This window comes from Sipha flava, unplaced genomic scaffold, assembly GCF_003268045.1.
Source record: "Sipha flava isolate LNK unplaced genomic scaffold, YSA_version1 222_pilon_pilon, whole genome shotgun sequence".
In the NCBI taxonomy this organism is placed as follows: domain Eukaryota; kingdom Metazoa; phylum Arthropoda; class Insecta; order Hemiptera; family Aphididae; genus Sipha; species Sipha flava.
Window position 1 is genome coordinate 2051943 of NW_020272853.1, and position 19227 is coordinate 2071169.

The 19227-nt window shown below is 33.0% G+C and overlaps 2 protein-coding genes across 5 annotated transcripts in view; one reads left to right on the plus strand and one right to left on the minus strand.

Annotated features, from left to right (window-relative positions):
* Positions 1-3353: 3353 nt before the first annotated feature.
* Positions 3354-3740, minus strand: LOC112683238. Its single transcript, XM_025554155.1, has one exon. The coding sequence runs from the start codon at positions 3738-3740 to the stop codon at positions 3354-3356; it is 387 nt and encodes a 128-aa protein (XP_025409940.1).
* Positions 3741-7668: 3928 nt separating this feature from the next.
* Positions 7669-19227, plus strand: part of LOC112683203 (matrix metalloproteinase-2-like) — a 28042-nt gene continuing 16483 nt past the window's right edge. The window contains exons 1-6 of one of the 4 annotated variants that reach the window (XM_025554113.1): positions 7669-7828; positions 10807-10953; positions 12525-12640; positions 13268-13429; positions 15883-16007; positions 16073-16228. In XM_025554113.1, the coding sequence (XP_025409898.1) occupies positions 10816-10953; positions 12525-12640; positions 13268-13429; positions 15883-16007; positions 16073-16228 (697 nt within the window). In that variant the 5' untranslated portion in view covers positions 7669-7828; positions 10807-10815. Of the gene's footprint in view, positions 7829-9542; positions 9631-10505; positions 10572-10627; positions 10745-10806; positions 10954-12524; positions 12641-13267; positions 13430-15882; positions 16008-16072; positions 16229-19227 lie in introns of those variants that run through there. The other 3 variants (XM_025554112.1, XM_025554114.1, XM_025554111.1) reach the window with 3 other exon arrangements.

Genomic DNA, 19227 nt, shown 5'->3' on the forward strand with positions numbered 1-19227 from the left:
CATACAACTATGTATATAAAACTGTCAAATAATTAAATAATATTATGTTTTACTTTTTCAATTTTCTAAAATTGGTTTGCGTAATGAAAAATATTATTGTTTTTTAAGATTTGCATATCCTATATATACGTATTAACTAGAATCAACCACAAATTAGATGATCATTTAGAAAATTAATTGATTTAACTAAAGGATTTTTACATAGAGTATCTAACACATGATTTTGAAAAAATTGAAAAAGTTTTATCTCGGGAAAGATGGATGTACCAACTTTTCTTTGAAAAACGTCAAAGATTGTTTTCCTTATATCAAGGTAGCGTTAAAAATGTACCTGTTACTTTTAGTCAACAGCAGAAGTGGAGAAAGATCTTTTTAAAAATTAAAGTTTATCGAAAACTGACTCTGAACATCCATAACAAAAGAAAGGTTCAACATGTAAGCTTTACTTAGCATTGAGAATGACATTTTAAGACAAATCAATTAAGATTATAAGTAGGCTTAGGGACTTATAGCTCTAAAAAATACAAAAATATGCATGCAAATATACTTCTAAAATCATTAAAATATGCATTTATATGCATTAAAAAAAAAAAAAAAAAAAAAAATGACCACAAAGTACACAAAATAAAACGTGTCCATCGGATGTAAATGTATCTTTAAACTCCGAAACAAAACTTTGTAGTCGAATACTCGTAGACTGTTGTACTTTCGGCATTACACAATGTTACAAAATACGTACGTTTTATGAATGATTCGACGTTGCGTGGTTGCGAGACGCAAAAATAACGACGGATAACAATCGACTGAACTGAACACTAAATGAATAATCTATTATTTTATATCAACTATTATCTTTATCGATATCCAGATACGATCGATACGGGCTTATAGTAATATTTATACTTACACAAAAATTATAACGAGATATGTGAGGTAGTTTGCAGATAGCATATTACTGGAAGTAGGTATTAAGTACTAATTATTAAGTACATTTTTTTTTCGATATTTGAAATATGTATATATAGTTATATGTATCTATAGTTTTTAATTTTAAATTTAAAAAAATTGTCAAATATGCAAAATAATCATAACAATTTTAAAATATGCACTTTCCTGCAAAACCTATCAAATATGCAAAAATATGAACATTCAAATTTTAGATCTGATATCATGGCATCGAGAACGAATATATTTCGCACTCTGCTATATTTAACAATATTTAAAAAAAATATGTAAATGCTAGAAGTCCCTAAGCCTAATTATAAGTAATTTCATCAATACAAAATTTAAACATAAACCAATCAAAGTTTAAATCTTGAAACCTAATCATTATTACTCTATAGATGTTATAACTTATTAATTTACTTATTAATTGAGTTTCTATGTTTTATGTTTTTTTTTTTATTTATTTCCTTTTAAAATGTCATGTTTTTATTTTATTGTTATTAACTGCTTTAAAAGTTTAAAAACAAGTAATTCCTGATCTATGATTAGCTGAAGAATATAAGAAATTTATGTATGAATATTTGTCACTTGGACATATGGAAGCAGTTCCTCCTGAAGGAATACTGAATAAGTCTTACTATCTTTCTCATCATGCAATTATCAAATCAAGTCGCATTACCACGAAGGTGCGGGTAGCCTCTGATAGTTCTGCATCTAGCAACAATGGTGTGTCTCTTAATAACATTTTAGAACGAGGTCCAACTGTTCAGCCCGGTTTAGTCTCTATATTATTGCGTTTTCGTGTATACAACTTTGTCTTAACCGATGACATCGAAAAAATGTATCGACAAGTTAGGATATCTCCATCTGATTATGATTTAAAAAGTATAGTGTTCCGAAATAATCAAGAGGATCCAGTTATTGATTACCGATTACTTACTGTAACTTATAGCACAAAACCTGCTTCATATTTGGCTACTAAATGTTTGTCGCAGCTGTCAAATGAAACAAACAATCCATCGGTTAAGCGTGCGATAAGTGAAGATTTTTATGTTGATAATTTTACAACCGGTGCCTCAAATGAATCAAAATGCTTTTCTATGTACACTGAACTATGTAAGGTTTTAAATTCTTCTGGTATGACTGTAATGACTGCGCTACATGGCACCCGAACATAAGCCAATCACTACATTAATTAATGAGCGGATACATAATAAATAAAAAGAATCAATTTAATAAGACTTTTTTTAACTTTATTTTGAAAACTGCACTAACCGTTAGTTTGCACATGTATTACATAACCTATATACTAACATGCACTGTGTTCAGTTAACCACGTACACTACAATTACCTTAAGAAAATGATGTTCTAACTCTCCATTATTGCTTGATTCTATTCCAATGTCTCAAGATGACCCCGCATAAGTACTTGTTGAAAATAAGTGATGAAAAAACTATTAGTACTTTGGGTATGACTTGGCAGCCTAGTATTTATTCTTATCGATTTGTGTTTAAGGATTGTAGCCCTACTGTGAAACTGACAAAGCGTACCTTATTGTCAGATATGAATAAAATATTCGACCCCATTGACCTATTATCCCCAGTGTTTATAAAAGGAAAGATTTTCCTACAACAGTTGTGGGCCATGAAACGGCTGGAATTGTCGCTTAACATTTGTAAGCGTTGGGAAGACTTTTATATCACCTTCAAGAATATTGAAAAAAATAAGTGTTCCCCGAACTGTAATTAATATACAGTCTCCGATTATTCAGCTTCATGGATTTGCAGATGCCTCTGAAGAAGCCTATGGAGCCTGTGAGTATATAAGGTATCTATCTTAACTTGGTCACATAACTGCATCTCTTTATACGGCAAAATCACGTGTTGCTCCATTGAAACCTATCACTATACCCAGGCTGGAGCTGTCAGGTGCTCTTTTGCTGAACTTATTCACAACGTCACTCATGAACTCCAAAAAACAGACGTTGTGACTCGATCACTAGCACACGTAAGGTTGCGTCGAGTTCATGACGGGTGAGGGCTACCGGTCGCAAGTCTGGTGCATGGCGACGGCATCGGTGGATAAATCGGTACACACGGGCGACAACTCTTAACAATCTGTCATACGACGAAAAACTGTCGAACCCACTCGTTAGTGGTAAGTGGAGTAGTGACGGACACCGATAACACGCGCACGTCGGGCAACTCAGATAACGGCAATATAGTGGACCGACTGGCTACGACGACGGGCAACGAAGAAGGAATTCGGGGCCATCCCAATACAGTGATAACGTCGGAAGTTCGGATGGCAATACATCGCGGGACGCGCAGTCGACGGGGTTGTCCGCGGACGAGACGTGTGCCCAAACACAGCTCGGAAGGAGCTTGTAGATTTTGTGGACGCAGTTTCACACGTAAACCTTAAACGACTCATGACGGTTTACCAGCCACGATAGGACAATGGTTGAATCTGTCCAGGCGTGTACACCTACGAAGTTGAGCTGAGCATCAAGAACGCATTTGATGCGGTGTAACCAACGTGCTAACAGTTCAGCGGCGTTTAATTCGAGCCGGGGAATGGTCAATGATTTAATAAGCGCTAACTTGGTTTTCGCGCCGACCAACGAAACTGAAGCGTCCTCTCGGTCGCCCAGCACGCAGAGGTAGATAACAGCGGCATATTCACGCTGTGATGCATCACAGAAACCCAATAATAAACAACGGTCACCAGACCGCGTGTTAAAATGCCGTGGGATCTTAATCGGATGGAGGCAGGCCAGTGAATCGACGAACATGGCCCACTCTTACATAATATGGCTCGGCAGCTTGTCATCCCAACCAAGGTTATTCGACCACGTCCGCTGCATTATGTGTTTTGCGTAGAAAGTGGCCGGCGAAAACATCCCCAACGGGTCGAAGATACGCGTTATTAGAGATAAGACGCCGCGTTTAGTGAAGATCGGTGGCGAATCGATGAGCTGATCGCGCGGTGACGCATGCCATAGAATATGTTGAAGCGGACGATATTCTGGCGCCACCATCACCTGACGATACATCTTACAAATGTCGGTGGTGAACGCGTACTTGTACAGTCGGAACCTAGTCAGAATATCGACGATATTTTGCTGTAACTTTGGACCCTGAAGTAGACAACCATTCAGAGACGTACCGTCATGGGATATAGCCGAAGCGTCAAAAACAACGCGGATTTTTAAATCTCCGTTAGACTGGTTGCACACAGCATAGTGGGGGATGATGTATCGCCCCGGTAATTTTGCCACAGACATATGGCCGAGCGACAAATATTCGGACATAAAATCACAATACGTAAAGGGGTATTAGACATCAACTTACGTTCAAGAGACTCAAACCGTTTTATCGCTACGGCACGCGATCCCGGGAATGACAGCTCCAAAACCGGCTTACATGTCGGCCGCGGTACCTGAAATCGACCGGACGGTAAACGTTTGTGTTCGGCGCGAAAGTGACTTTCACACCAACTATCGTCGGTGAATGAAGACGGAGCCGCGTCCGGTTCTTCGACTGTCCAAAACTTATCCATTAAGGCCTCGCTGGACGTAGATAAGAACACCGGTATGGTGAGGACATGACAACTGACAGCCGCTGGGAGTGGCCCAATGAGTACCCAACCGAAAATTGAACTAAAAGCCGTGGGTAGTGACTCGTCAACTTTGATTTTCCGCCCGTCCAGAATCGACGAAAACACGTCAGCTCCGAGCACTTAACATGTCGATTGGTGACGCAATGTTGAACTGCGGATCAGCGATTGCGAGGGTGGAAAAACGGTCCTTAATGTCTGCGTGGAAAGAACTGCGTAGCATGTCACTTGTGATTGAGGGCAACACCCACGCTTGCATAATCAACGCGGGTTCAGACGCAAAACGCGGCCGGATGTGGCACTCGACGATTCCTTTCACACTGACGATAGGTGTACTGGAAATGCCACTAACTGGCATGGTCCACGGATGCAGTCGGAACCCAAGGCGGGTGGAACACGCGACTGTTATGGCACTAATCTGGGATGCGGAGTTCACCAGGACGTGAACGGTTTGCCACGTACCGGATCAATCACGAACGTGAACCAACGCAGTGCCTAACAACACTGTCGGTATTGCATTCCGAGCCAACTCGATGGTGCAGCACGACGGTGCTTCCCCACTATCTTCGCCGCTTTCCTCTTAACGGGTGGAATGGCACCATGTAAGAGTGAGTGATGCTTCTTGGAGCATTTCTGGCATCGTGACTTAGACGGACATGCTCGGATCCAGTGATTGCCGATGAGGCAGTTGAAACATTCTTTATTATCATGGGCCCAGCGATTTCGAACGTCCAGAGACCACGATCGAAATTTCGAACAACCGTTAATAGTGTGTGGCCCGGAACAACAAGGACAAGTCACGGTAGACGGGGGTACACGATTATCTGTTGATTTAGCGGCGATGAGCGTCACGGGGTTACTCTTTCCCGTGCGACGACTACCGTACGGTCCAATAACAGATGATGAATTCGACTTGGCGTTGCTCTTTTGTGATTCGCCCACATTTTCCAAAACGGTGATACGACCACGAACAAATTGTAATAGATTATCAACGAGTGTAACTGGAAATGGTGGATTCAAATAACTTCCGAGTGCTGAGTGGTAAGGTACGGAACGCCATAGTGAACAAAATAAAGGACCCAAGGTCGGGGATGTTCATTGCGGACAATAACGAAATATTCTCATCGAAGGTCGCCAAGAACGTAGTTAAGTCGTGACTCCTGTGATGATGACAGCGCGTTTACCACCTTTTCGACTAATGATGTGGCAACCATACGTGGACGATAAAAACGCGCAGACAACGTTGACCACGCTAAATGATAATTGTCGTCGGACGCGGGTATACCACGAATCACATCCAGCGCAGCACCATGAAGACAACCCGTTAAGTAGTATAGTTTGCCGACGTTCGATAATTCCTGGTGGCTGTCAATTTGATTTTTGAAACTATCTCGAAATGATGGCCACATGTGGAATTCGCCTTCGAATCTCGACAAAGGGATTTCCGGGAGTCGTGATAGGTCCGACTGGCTTGACGTAGTGCCAACAAGGTGTTTTACGATGTTGGTTTGACGATGTACGTTTGTGACTGCCTTCGCGGAATGAATTAATGTACGTAATTCGCCGGCCTGTGCAACCAAATACTCTGCTGATATATTCAATTTAACGAGTAATTCCAACAGCGCTTTGTCCTCGGCCTGGAATTGAGACCACAAGGCATCTAGACCATCAACATTGAGTAAAAACTCTGGAATGAAGGCGAGATCGGAATTCACGCGCTCTATTAAGGCATATACAGCTTTTATCCCTTGGATGGCGGACTCACGTTTGAGCGTCGTCATCACTCGGCGCTCTTCCTTATCAGCCTTTGTCTCGACCATCGCGATCCTAACACTAACACATTAATTACTTCAGCACGTCGCTAGGCTAGGGTCCCACCTGAGGTAATCCAACCACGCTCTGCTACCAAATGTTTGAATGCACCGTACAAATACAAACTGGGTCCATAGTATGGGCCGACGGGCAGGCATTGAAAGAGTTGTCATCTACATTACAATGGCTACATCTTGGTTTGCTGCGGCAAAATGTTTGAGTGTGACCAAAACGAAGGCAGCGATTACACTGAACAGATGATTTTATACTGGGTTGGACGTCAAAGAGCATATTTTCAATTGAGATTTGTCTAGGGATTTTTGAAGCAGCAAATTTAATATGTGTTTGAATAATGGTGCCGTCTTTTTTTAACAGAGATATGTTTAAATATTTCTACTGGAACCGAAGACTGGAGGCCATCACGGTAATCTTCTTCAGAGCAGGCCCTATTTTTATGTGCACCTCGACACACAATGTGCACCACGAATGTACAAGTGTGCACTATGGTTTTAACGCGTGTGTACTACGGTCTACAAAACAAAAATTAAATAATAAGCCAACAACTAGGAAATATGAGTATAATTGATTTTTTTTAAAATTTAATACATATATATATATATATTATGTATGTAATATATTCCTTTTTCTAAGACAGTAGCGAGACTAAATTTTCATTTAAAGCAGTAAAATTAAGTGTGCAGTCCGAAATTTTACAAATAATAGGGCCTGCTTCAGAGAAAGAATTATCAATTTTAATGATTCCGAATGAATATAAGAACGTAGATGGAATAATAGCAGTAAAACCATTGTTATTCAAAATATTTGAATTTCGGTAAAGGTTATCATTAGTCACGGAGTTGAACGTGATTTTGATTTTATTTAAACTAGCCGGTTTGATGTTAGTTATGCTTTTGAAATTGGAGGAGAAAAATCTAGTAGCTTTGAGCGGTTGCCAGTTACCAAGATTTTTACTCGGAACAACATATTCGACTAAAATGAAAATGGGACCGATATAATCATATGGAAAAAGACGTTATGGAGAATTATTATTATCGCAATTATTGTGTTGATAATCTGTAGTTGCTGGGGCTAACGCATAAACATAATATATTATGTCTATGGGGCTAACGACGTAGAATGATTATCAACCGATGTAGATGGCATAAAGGTAACCGGAATAGAATCGACGGTATTATTATCTACTAACATTGTAGTAGGGGCATTATCGGAAGGAGATAAAAGATTATTGTTGTTATAGTTGAATGCCGTATCAGTCGTAATTAATGATGGTGGGTTAGCTATAATTTGTTGTAAGCTTGGGGAAACAGGACTTGATGATTTTAGAGTAGACTTACGATTTTTCTTTGAAGTTTGAATAAGCCAGTCAGAATCAGTCATGGTTTATACACAAAGAAGTTTTGTTGAAATTAAACAATACACTCAGTATATTTAGTATGTATTAGTTTGTATTCATACTGTAGTTTTAAGTATATATGTATACATTATTATAGTCAGCGATTAGTGTTGAGATGGCACATTCTGTATGTCGGGTGTGGCATGTATACGGGTATTGTAGCACAGATATACGGAGGCAGTCTGTCGAGACATGCGACCGGTTGCCGTTGTACGAAGTGCGTTGTGTATAATTTTATTATTTATTATTATTATTATCATTTCACGATATTAAATTGTTTATTAATTTAACCTAAACGTGTCTGTATCTACTTATAAATCGATTCCACTCAACAAGTTTTCATTTTGGAAGTACTGGGCTTTTGCCCAGCGCGTGTATCGCCGCCCGATGACGACGATATCGTAGAAAAAACTTACGACACTAATTAGACGATAAGCGATAACTTCACACAGTGAAAACTAGATATGTTCTAACACAATGAACAAAATACCTATTCACGTGTAATTTATATCAGGATCCGGATATCGGGTAACCCCGATACACCGTTTCAATTGGCGCCCAACCAGTGGCAAGAAAACCACGATACCGAGAACACCTAGACTACTTCGACACAATGGTGAAGAATCACTCAGATCGAATCCAACAACTTGAAGAAAAAGTACAGCAACTCCAGGAAACAGTGAGGAAACAGTAGAGACGCAAAAAACCACACTCAATAATTTAACTACGGAATTACGAGAAGCAACGGAAACAATAAAACAATTAATCAACGACACAGATACAAGGATAACAATCGAAGCAGCAAAACGTGAAAAAGACATTCAAATGGTGAAGATATCAAGTCAAGACAATGAAAATAAAAAAACGAACAATGTTGAATTAACTATGCCAACGTTTATCGGTAAAATTAACGAACACCCAAAACAATTTTTAAAAAAATCTAAACTCATATCTACATCACAAACAGATTACACAGGCAGACCGAATAATCACAATCAAAAATTGCATGAAAGGGAAGGCTGTAAAATGGTTTAGCATGATCAAAGATTTGGCAACAAACAAAAACACATTTAAGACGCTTTTTCTTAAATAAACACTTTTTTTCTGAGAACAGACAGTGGGACATTTTCATAAGATATACAGAAGCAGGTAAAAAACCAATCACTTGCAATTTCCAAGAACATTTCCATTATTGGATGGCCGAGCTTAAACACTTGGACTCTCCAAAAATGAACGAATCATAAGCCATCAATTTGATAATGAAGCATTTCCCTATAGCGATTCAAGCGTACATTCAAACAACGCAAGAGAAAAAGTTCCTTAACATATGGGAAAAGTTGAGTGAGCTGGAAAACAATTATACCAAACAAAGTAATACTGAACAACAAAACACGTCGAATAGACAACTGTTTGCTGTCGGTACGGTCGCACAAATGACGGCTAAACACAACCGTTTGCTAGTCGGTACGGTGGCACAAATGGTGTCCAGTCGCAACAATCTACGGGTCGATATGCGCAGACGAGTTCCACACAACAAACAAGTTCACGACAAATTACTCAAAGACCAATAACCAGAACAAGTGCACAAACGCAATATGCATCAACGCAAGGGGCAAAAACAATTCAATGCCTATCGACACGCGACGGCCTAAAAGACGATTCGGCCAATGAGGAGGTAGAAGAAGAAATCAACGATTGCGATCCAAAAAACTTATACAGGGAGGCTATGGCGACGGAAGACCAATAGCTAATTATCCCGACACTTCTGAAAAACATGTAAAACGAATTTCATGTAGCAAACATAACATGAAAATACAACCACACAGAAAAAAAATCATTGGTAATAATTATAAACATATATACATATAAAAGTTGCATAAAAAAAACATTACTTTTTATTTTTGTTTTTGTGAATTTCATCGTCAAAAGTGGCGCAACTAGTGGTGGGGTTTGTAACCCCCTCCTGAAAATTTTCTGAGATTTTTACAAATTCTACATAGAAAAAAAAATGGTTTATCTTGAACACGCGAAACGACTGATTGATATGAAATATGAATATTATTCGTAATATAATAGCTAAAAATAATACCATTACGATATGGAACGTTTTATAACGTTCCGATCAATTTTAAAACATCTTGCTAAATTTCTCGTTAGTCGATTGTATAATACTTTTTTTTGTGGTATCACTATATGAAATAGAAGTTAAACAGTTTAATTTGTAATTTAAATATTTTACTTATAAATCTAACTTAATCCTACTTCCTTATCTCCACCAAACACCTACAGAAAATGCTTATTTTTTCCAAATTCACCCCCCCCCCCCTAAACAATTAGTACGATGAAAATATAAAATATCTAAAAAAGGTCCTACTTCATACGTGAATAAATGGAAAGAAATTTGCAGCTTCATAATACTTATGAAAATTTCGAATTTATTAAAACCAATAACTAAGTACTGATTACTGCATTAGAAAAATGAATTAAAATCATTAACATTTTCTTTAATTAATGTTTCGTTTATCTTTATTTGTTGTTTATTATTATCAATGCCTCATTGCGTTTAAGTAACATGTAATTATTGCTTTTATCAAAAATTTAACTTATCGGTATCGGTTTGACCCCATTAGATTATTTTATAATTATTTGCGATGTTTACTACTAACCTGTAAAATATTTATTATGATTTTGTTTAATTTTTATACATTGATTTAATAAGTTACTCTTTATTAAAAACCATAATAGTAGTGTACCTCGTTTTCTTGTAGTATTTATGTATGTGTAGGTATATATAGTAATTATACGTATTACATTTAAGTAAATCATATAAAACAATTATGAATTATATATTTTATACGTGTATTTGGTTGTTACTTGTAACTAAAATAATATGTGCGCCATTATTAAATAAAAGACAGAACAAAAATGACAAATTGTTCATAAATCAAGAAATCGTAAATTAATAAAGCATAAATAATAAAATAATATTTTGGTAATTTAAATAAATTATATGCAGATTGAATTTATGCAGAAGTTTGGATATTTGGATCAAACAGGACCTCAATCTTTAATAGCAGAAGATGCATTGGTTATTGCTTTAAAACTAACTCAGAAGTTTGGTGGATTAGAACAAACAGGAATATTTGATAATAACACACAAAAGGTTTGTAAATTAAATTCATATTATTTATATCAAATTCAATATAATTAATAATTCAGTGGTTTAGAACTTATTACATTTTATAGATTTGTGTTTCATTATTCAAACTGTATATTGTTTTATGATGGGATGCAGAGGCATGCTTAGACATTTTGAATGGGATAGGGGATGAAATGTTTTTTATTAATTCTATAGGAATCAATATAAAAATTAGATATGTTTTATAAATTATAAACAATAAAAAAATTTTATAATACAAAATATTTGTTAAATTTAGCTTATAATTTATAATACTAAAATATAAATTAAAGAACAAAATCAAGTTTATGATGCCATTCCTAAGTCATTTTCTAAAGTACTATTATTTTTATACATTAAATTTGAAGGTTTCTTAACTAATCAGAGGATATGTGAAACTAACTAGATATATTTTCACGTAATTTTTAAATTGTAGAAACATTGGCTATAAAAAGATTAACTAGGTACATAATAAACGTTTCGCAAATATTTACAAGAAGGTATAATTTATTAAGGGAAAATAACAACTCATCAAAAATAAACAATTATAATTTGAGTTGAAAATGATAATTTAATTGGAATACAAATTATTATTAGTGATTTTTAATATCTAAAAAATCTAATTTCACAATTTGAGAATACTATAATTACTAATTTAGAACTCTAGAATTTTAAATTTGGAACACTTATCACTTTCAATGATATTAGAGATATCATATCTTATAAATTATATTTTAGTGATGCAGTCAGTGTCCAGGTATAGTAGGGGTGGAGGCGGTGAAATGCACTCGGGTCCCAAGCTCTATAGGGCCTATAAAATAAAATTTACAATAATTCTTTTTTGTTTTTTTTTTTAATTTATCTGTTAATTAAAGCACTTGAGTTTCAATTTTTATTTTAGTTATTAAACAAGTATTAATTAAATATTTAAGTATTATGTTGAATACATTTTTGGGACATCCAATTCGTATATTATACATTTTAAACGCGGTTGCCGGTGTAAATTAGTGATTTGATGTGTTATCACAATTAAAATCAAATATACCGTTCTATAAACCTAAGTAACTATATCTTTGATTGTGATAATGACCCAACTAACAAAAAAAAGGATTTAGAAAATTGCTTTAATTTTAAAAATCAATGGGGGATTTAATTAATATATATATTATAGCAATTAATTAAACCATCCCTGCTAAAACACGCCTATGATGGGATGTATATGTTGATACAAAGGTGTTTTAAAAATCAAGAAAAGCAGAAAAAACAACTCTTTAATTTTGTTTACCAAAAAATTATAGTTTATAATTTTACCGGGATATAAAATTTTTTCTAAAAAATCGTGTTTTTCATCAATATTGAAAAGTATATTTTAATTTTTTATAGATTAATAGTTTCCCAAGCTTTCTCTAATTTTAAATGTTGTACAATATTTTTATTTTTTTTTTTAATTTATTTTTTATTATTTTAAACAATTGAATGTTACAGCCATTTCCATAATAAATATAAAAATAAAAATATAATAAATATTGTTATGTTTGTTTTATAAAATGATTTAGTTAATCAAATCAAAACGGTGTGGTGTTCTTGATATACCTCCAAAACAAAATAATATCAAAAAAAAAAGATTTGCTATACCTTCAAATGGTTGGAACAAACGATATCTTACTTATTAGTAAGTACTTAAATGCAGACATTTTTTAATTACTATTTATTAAGTAGGTACATATAACCTACTATAGGTACTCTAGATATTCATACTTAATATTACATATTTTTGCAAATTTTAATAGTACCTACCTAAAGTTACGTTCAAGATAGGTCCGACTTATAATTGCACTAGGTAAAAAGAGAATCTCTTCATCACTTATATTATACATGTAAGTTGTTTGTATATGAACCGTATAAACTTTATAAATAAGATGATGTCAATGAAGCAAATCAAAAAATTGATTTGCAATTAAAAAATAAAATTAACTTTTGAGAAAACATTCGGCACTTATTTTAATAAATTTAAAATACATTACAAAACTACGGCATAAGAATGTTAAATTTTATAAAGAAATTTATTTTTTATTTCACATTTATATCTAACACAATTTTAAGTAACTATCTAATAAAATCTAAATAAATCTTAAAAATTATTCATTAACCTAATCAGTATCCTGTGACCTGTCAAAGAAATGAAATGTTAGGCACATATTTGGTTTCGATTATGGTAATTTATTTTAATCTTTACTAATAACCATTTTTATTTTTTAAATCGGAAGAAAATAACACTTATGTTTTATATTAAATTTAGTGTATCAAATTATACTCCAAAATTATCACCTGAAAACATTAAAAATGAAATTCAAAGAGCATTTAGAATATGGAGTCAATATAGTAGACTTAATTTTTTGGAAGTATATAATACTAATGCTGATATTGTGATTTCTTTTGGAGAGTTTGATCATGGTGATAAGTAAGTTTAAAATTTATAATTACTTATAACTTTTTATAGTATTGTGAAAATATGAACTCTATTTGGAGAAAATCTTAATTTAAATAAAATTTTACTTAGGTACCTCTTAGTAATGAAAATTTAAAATTTACTAATCGTAACTAGGTAACTAAACATTTTAAATTGTCTCCAATTGCATTTAAAGTACTTATATGATGTGTAAAATATTTTATTCTAATTATTTTCAAAATCGAAGATAGCTATTGAGGGAATTTCTAGCAATTTGAGATAAGTCTATGTTAGTTAAATTATTTACGAAGCATTCTTAATTTTTATTATTTATGCGTATAAATATTTAGATATTTAACTTGTACCGTGAATAAAAAGTTATACTCTGGTAAGTAGAATGTAAAAATTACTTCTTCAGATATTAGGTTTGTTCCAACACGCGGTCAAACTATCATAGAACTGGTGGAAGCATGCTCAGTATATTTTTTGCGTTTTAACACACCCTAAACACAAACTCAAACTATCAGACGCTTGTTCCAACACGTCATTAGACCAGTTTTAGGATTGGTTGTGAACTATCAAAACAGTTCACTGATTCTGACGGGGACTAATAGTCAGAGAAACTATTATCACATTTATTATTCATGTTATCAATTTTTCGCATTTGAATTTTCATGTAATGTTTATCAACAATTTTTTTGTTTCACGACATAAACTATACATAGTATAAAATAAATATACTATTAGAATATAAATATATTATAAATATAATATATATAAAAATATATATTATTAATATCTAAACAGTGTATCTAAAACATTTAAAATGGAAGGTATGTGCTTATTATGAATTTTTTTTATTTAAATCGCAATTTAATTTTACTAATTTATTATCAATCTCATATCTTATCATTGAAAATCCAAAAAGCGTTCCAATAGAGTTCAGAGTCCGTGATCAATTCACATGAACGCATTCGCAGTAAATCAATCACGGATTAGTCGGCAACTAATCCTAAATTTCGTGTTTGAACAAACTTATTATTACTTAAACTTAAGGCTAGTTCAGACTATGCCAGTAATTTAGTCGAGTGGTAAGTGATTTACTAACTATTGAACGGTTTATTAACTGAAAAGTGTTCAGACACAACTAGGGTTTAAAACTGTTTTAGTACATTAGTAGTCGTTTTGGTGCTGTGAAAAGTGATTGTCAAAATAAATAATAGTTATCAGTTGGGAAAGAGAGAGGTGCTACTCGACCAAAAAAATAGAATAGAATGGATTGACTAATTACTTTACTAAACTAATTGACTAAATTGATCTGTTCATACATGATTAGTTACTAAAATACTCGCTATTTGACTAAATTACTGGCATAGTCTGAACTAGCCTTTATAGACATGTTTTGCATGGTAAAATATTTTGTTAAATAATATGTTATATTCTATCAAACTTTTAAAATTTGATTAAAAATAGATCGTATTATCAAATGTCATATAAAAATAAGTTAGTGGCTGCCAACTGATAATTATTAATTATTGTTGGATTTATATATATTCCTATCATGTGCATTAGTGCCGTAGCAACCAAATATTGTGCCTGGGGTGAAACTTCAAAATGCGTCCTTATGTATTTTTAATTTAAAAATATACATGTGGGCATCATAATGTTATTACATTTCTAGCCGTATAAATTATTTTATGGGAATGTAAACCATTAATACATTTTTAATATTTAACGTTATTATATTTTTTAATTCTTTTACTGTTGAGTTATGTGTTATAACTACTATTTTCCTTTTGTGAGATTGAGGACCCATCGCCAATGCAGCATCAATTTTGCCAATATCGAATCTGCAAGTACTGGTAGTCTAAAAAAAGCCTATCAACTTCGCCAGCTACCAATTTTTACCTCAACCTGCTGCTGCCACACATAACAGTAATACAATTATCGACTGTTTTTCGTGGTTTTTATGGTTAATATCATATTTTAAAATCTTCGCTAAATTTTTTGCATTTTTTGATCCCCGGAAAAACGAAAGGAATTATAATCTAAGCCTAACTTAGATTTTGTACAAACTTTGTTACAATTGTGGATGATTACATGCTTTGTTGCTATGTATAATCTAAAACATCGTTGCGCGAATAAATCACATATTTCGACCACAAATATTAAGTTCAGAGGTGGAACTATAAATGATTAAGGGAAGAATCGATGAAACCCTTGTGGAATTATGTATGAGTTCGGTTGTGGTTATTGCTTATTTAAGTAAAGGTTTATTAATGATAATGTTGCTGGTAAGCCACCTTTACCTTTAATTTATAAAAATTAAAAATATCTATGGATCAAAGATATAATTCCTTACTTATCTTAACACTTACTCTTACTTTTTGTTGTTATTTTAGTACTTATGTATATTATAGTAAAATGTGTTTAGTTGATCATTAGTGAAGTAACTTACGTTTTAGGTTTCCTTTTGATGGTCCAGGTAATACCCTCGCTCATGCATTTTATCCAACGGACCTAGGTATTTTAGGTGGGGATATACATTTTGATAACAGTGAAGATTGGACATTATATAAATCTGACAGTGGTATTTATACTTATTTTTATCTACACTAAATTGTATAATGATTAAATTAGGTGATTTTATTGAAGGTGTTGATTTTTACTCAGTGGCTATTCATGAAATGGGTCATAGTCTTGGATTGGGACATTCGGCTGAATCTAACTCTATAATGAATCCTTATTATAAAGGTCCACAACCCCAAGATATCGGATATGACGATATATTAGGAATTCATTCATTATACAGTAAGATAATTTTATTATTATGTATTATGTAGTTAAGCAAAAATGAGTATTAGTATTAGAGTAGTATTCTCTCCCCCTATAAGTGGGCCTGCATAGAGCTATTCATTTTGAGCTAGGTATAATTGTATTAGAATACCTAATAAAGTTTTAATATCTTCTATTTAAATATATGAAGGGTATAGGGAAAGAACCAGAAAAATCACTTTTTTTATTTTGAGAAAAACATGTTTTTAATTTCAAAACTTATTAAATATATTTATTTCATAAAAAAAAAAATAATATAAAAATGAAATCATGAACATTGAAATGTAATCAATAGAATTAATAATGTTTGAAATACATAAGTACAATTAAATTAAAAATATAATACAAAAATCATCCTTAGTCTTATATTATCCGAAAAAGAACCAAGTAATTCATCTGAAATAGGGAAAAAACAAGGCATGTAGGCTTATCGAAAATATATTGATTTTCAGAAATTATTGTCATATAAAACTTACAATACAAAGTTTTACTGGTATTTTAAAATTTAAAAAAACTCCACAGCTTGATATCCTGTTGGTCTGCGAGATACGAAGAGGACCTGTAAAGTCAAACATGAAAATAAATAAACATTGTATACTATAATACTATACGACCAAATTGAATATTATTTGAATTAAAAAATATCTAAATAACATCGATTAGGAAGTAGCTCAAATTCTCCTTTCTTCAATGTTGACGCTTTTGACAGTCTTTTTTTATTACGTTAGAGAACAAGAGTCCATTATACGAGTATATGTCCCACCATTTGAGTTGTCTAGGTTCGGTGGATGAGATAATGATTTCTTTAATGGGCTGAGTTTTAAATGGACATTTCTGAATATCACGAGTAAATATAGTACTTAACAGCTGTGTCCAATTATATACATATACTATTTGTTTACTAACATTAATTACAATGAAAGGCCATAATTTAGTTCATGAATTTGTAATCATGCTCTCAAAATATTTTGGAGTTCACATTTTTTTTTTTTAATTTCCACAAGCTAACATTTTTATTGCACTCTAAATACGAATGTTCTCAAACTGGAAATGTAATCTTGATATTTTTTAGATTGTGGTTTTGGTTATTGATAATATAGCGTATAAAACAAAAAATAGTATAATTTTTATTTTGCCTTACAATAGAATCATACAAAAATTGAAGTTCCTCCAGTTCCTCCACGTCATCGTCAAGATAATTCATAATAAAATGAAATATAAAGGAAGCAGCCTCATTCACCCCTTTTTTAGCTATACTTTTATTGTATACATAGAAAATAGACTGCTGTAAAGTGAGAATATAAATATGAAATTAATACATTGATAACTGACTCTTCTAGTACAGTGTTTCTTAACTTGTGTTCCTGTGACATTACTGATAAAGCACTGCTACTTATTTATATTCGGTATGTGGACTGGGATGAAAAAGAAATCAAAGAAGAATTCTTGAAATGCTTGGAGCTGAAGAAACATACAACTGGCGCTGAAATTTTTTCTGCATTGTTCGATTGTTTCTTAAGTACAGATTTAAAGATCTCAGACTGTATCTCAATTTGTACCGATGGCGCGGCTAATATGACTGGTAAGCATGCAGGACTAGTCGCAAAAATGAAACAAATCGCTCCAAATATACAAAGCACACATTGTATGATACACCAAGAAATGCTAGCAAGTAAAAGAATGAGTGCCGAATTTAATCAAGTACTAATAAAATGGTAAATTTTGTTAAGTCCAGCTCTCTTAATTCACGACTGTTTGCATTGTTGTGTGATGAAATGGGATCCATACAGAGAACGCTATTTTTGCATGCGGAAGTTCGCTGAATTTCGAGAGATCGGATATTAAAAAGACTGTGTGAACTTAGAGAAGATATAATAATATTTTTATCAAGCAAAAATTGTGACCTGGTTCAGTACTTCAGAGACATAGATTGGAACATGAAATTATGTTATCTTGCAGACATATTTCAACTTTTGAATGAGTTAAACTTGTCTCTTCAAGGAACACATAAAACCATGTTTTACAGTTACAGTAAAATAAAAGGGCAAAAGAAAAAAATTTAAGCTGTGGATCACAAGAATTGAAAACAACTGTTTTGAAATGTTCAGCACCTTAATGGAGTTCATGAGTGGGGTGAACGAGAATAATGAAGATTACAATATTATTCAACTTAAACTGATTATTGTTAATCATTTGAATATGTTGTCGCTTAAATTTGAAGAGTATTTCCCTTCAATTCAAGACCCAAGAGATGATTTCTTATGGATTTTGGATCCATTCAGTGCCAATAGCTCAACAAATACTCTATCTACGAATGAAAAGGATATGTTGGCAGATCTTTCCTCAGACGTCCCGTTGAAAAACGGGAAATAAAAAATAATTTATCACTAGATAAATTTTGGATAGAAGTTTCACAGCGAATATGAGGTATTAAGTGAAAAGGCGTTGGGAGTCCTACTTTCTTTTCCTTTAACATACTTATGTGAAAGTGGATTCTCAGCAATCACTGCATCCAAGACTAAATATCGAAATAGATTGAATGTGACGACGACACTAAGGCTTTTATTAACAAACCTTACTCTAGATATTGATAAGATATGTAGTCATATTCAAGCGCAAACATCCCATTAAGATTCATGCAATAATTGTATCATTATTTTTCCTGTTATTACAATCTAATACAAATTTAATCTAATCTAAATATATTATATAATATTACTTATCAATATAATCTAAATTCTAAATAAATAATTTAATTGTATTTTGCTGTATTTAGTATTTTAATCACTAATGTTTAGTGCATTGCTAATGTTACCGCTTATCGCCATGTCGGGACGTTATAGAAATTTTAGGATGGAATGTATAAAAATACTCAATTTTGAAAGAAAAATCAATGTTCTTTATTTTAGAAAATTATTAGTATATTTATTAAGGTTATATACAAAAAAAAATTTTAATTTATTGCAGATGTACTT

Coding starts and splice junctions, on each gene's coding strand:
- LOC112683238 (XM_025554155.1), bottom strand. CDS start 3,740: ATGTTCGTCGATTCACTGGCCTGCCTCCATCCGATTAAGATCCCACGG.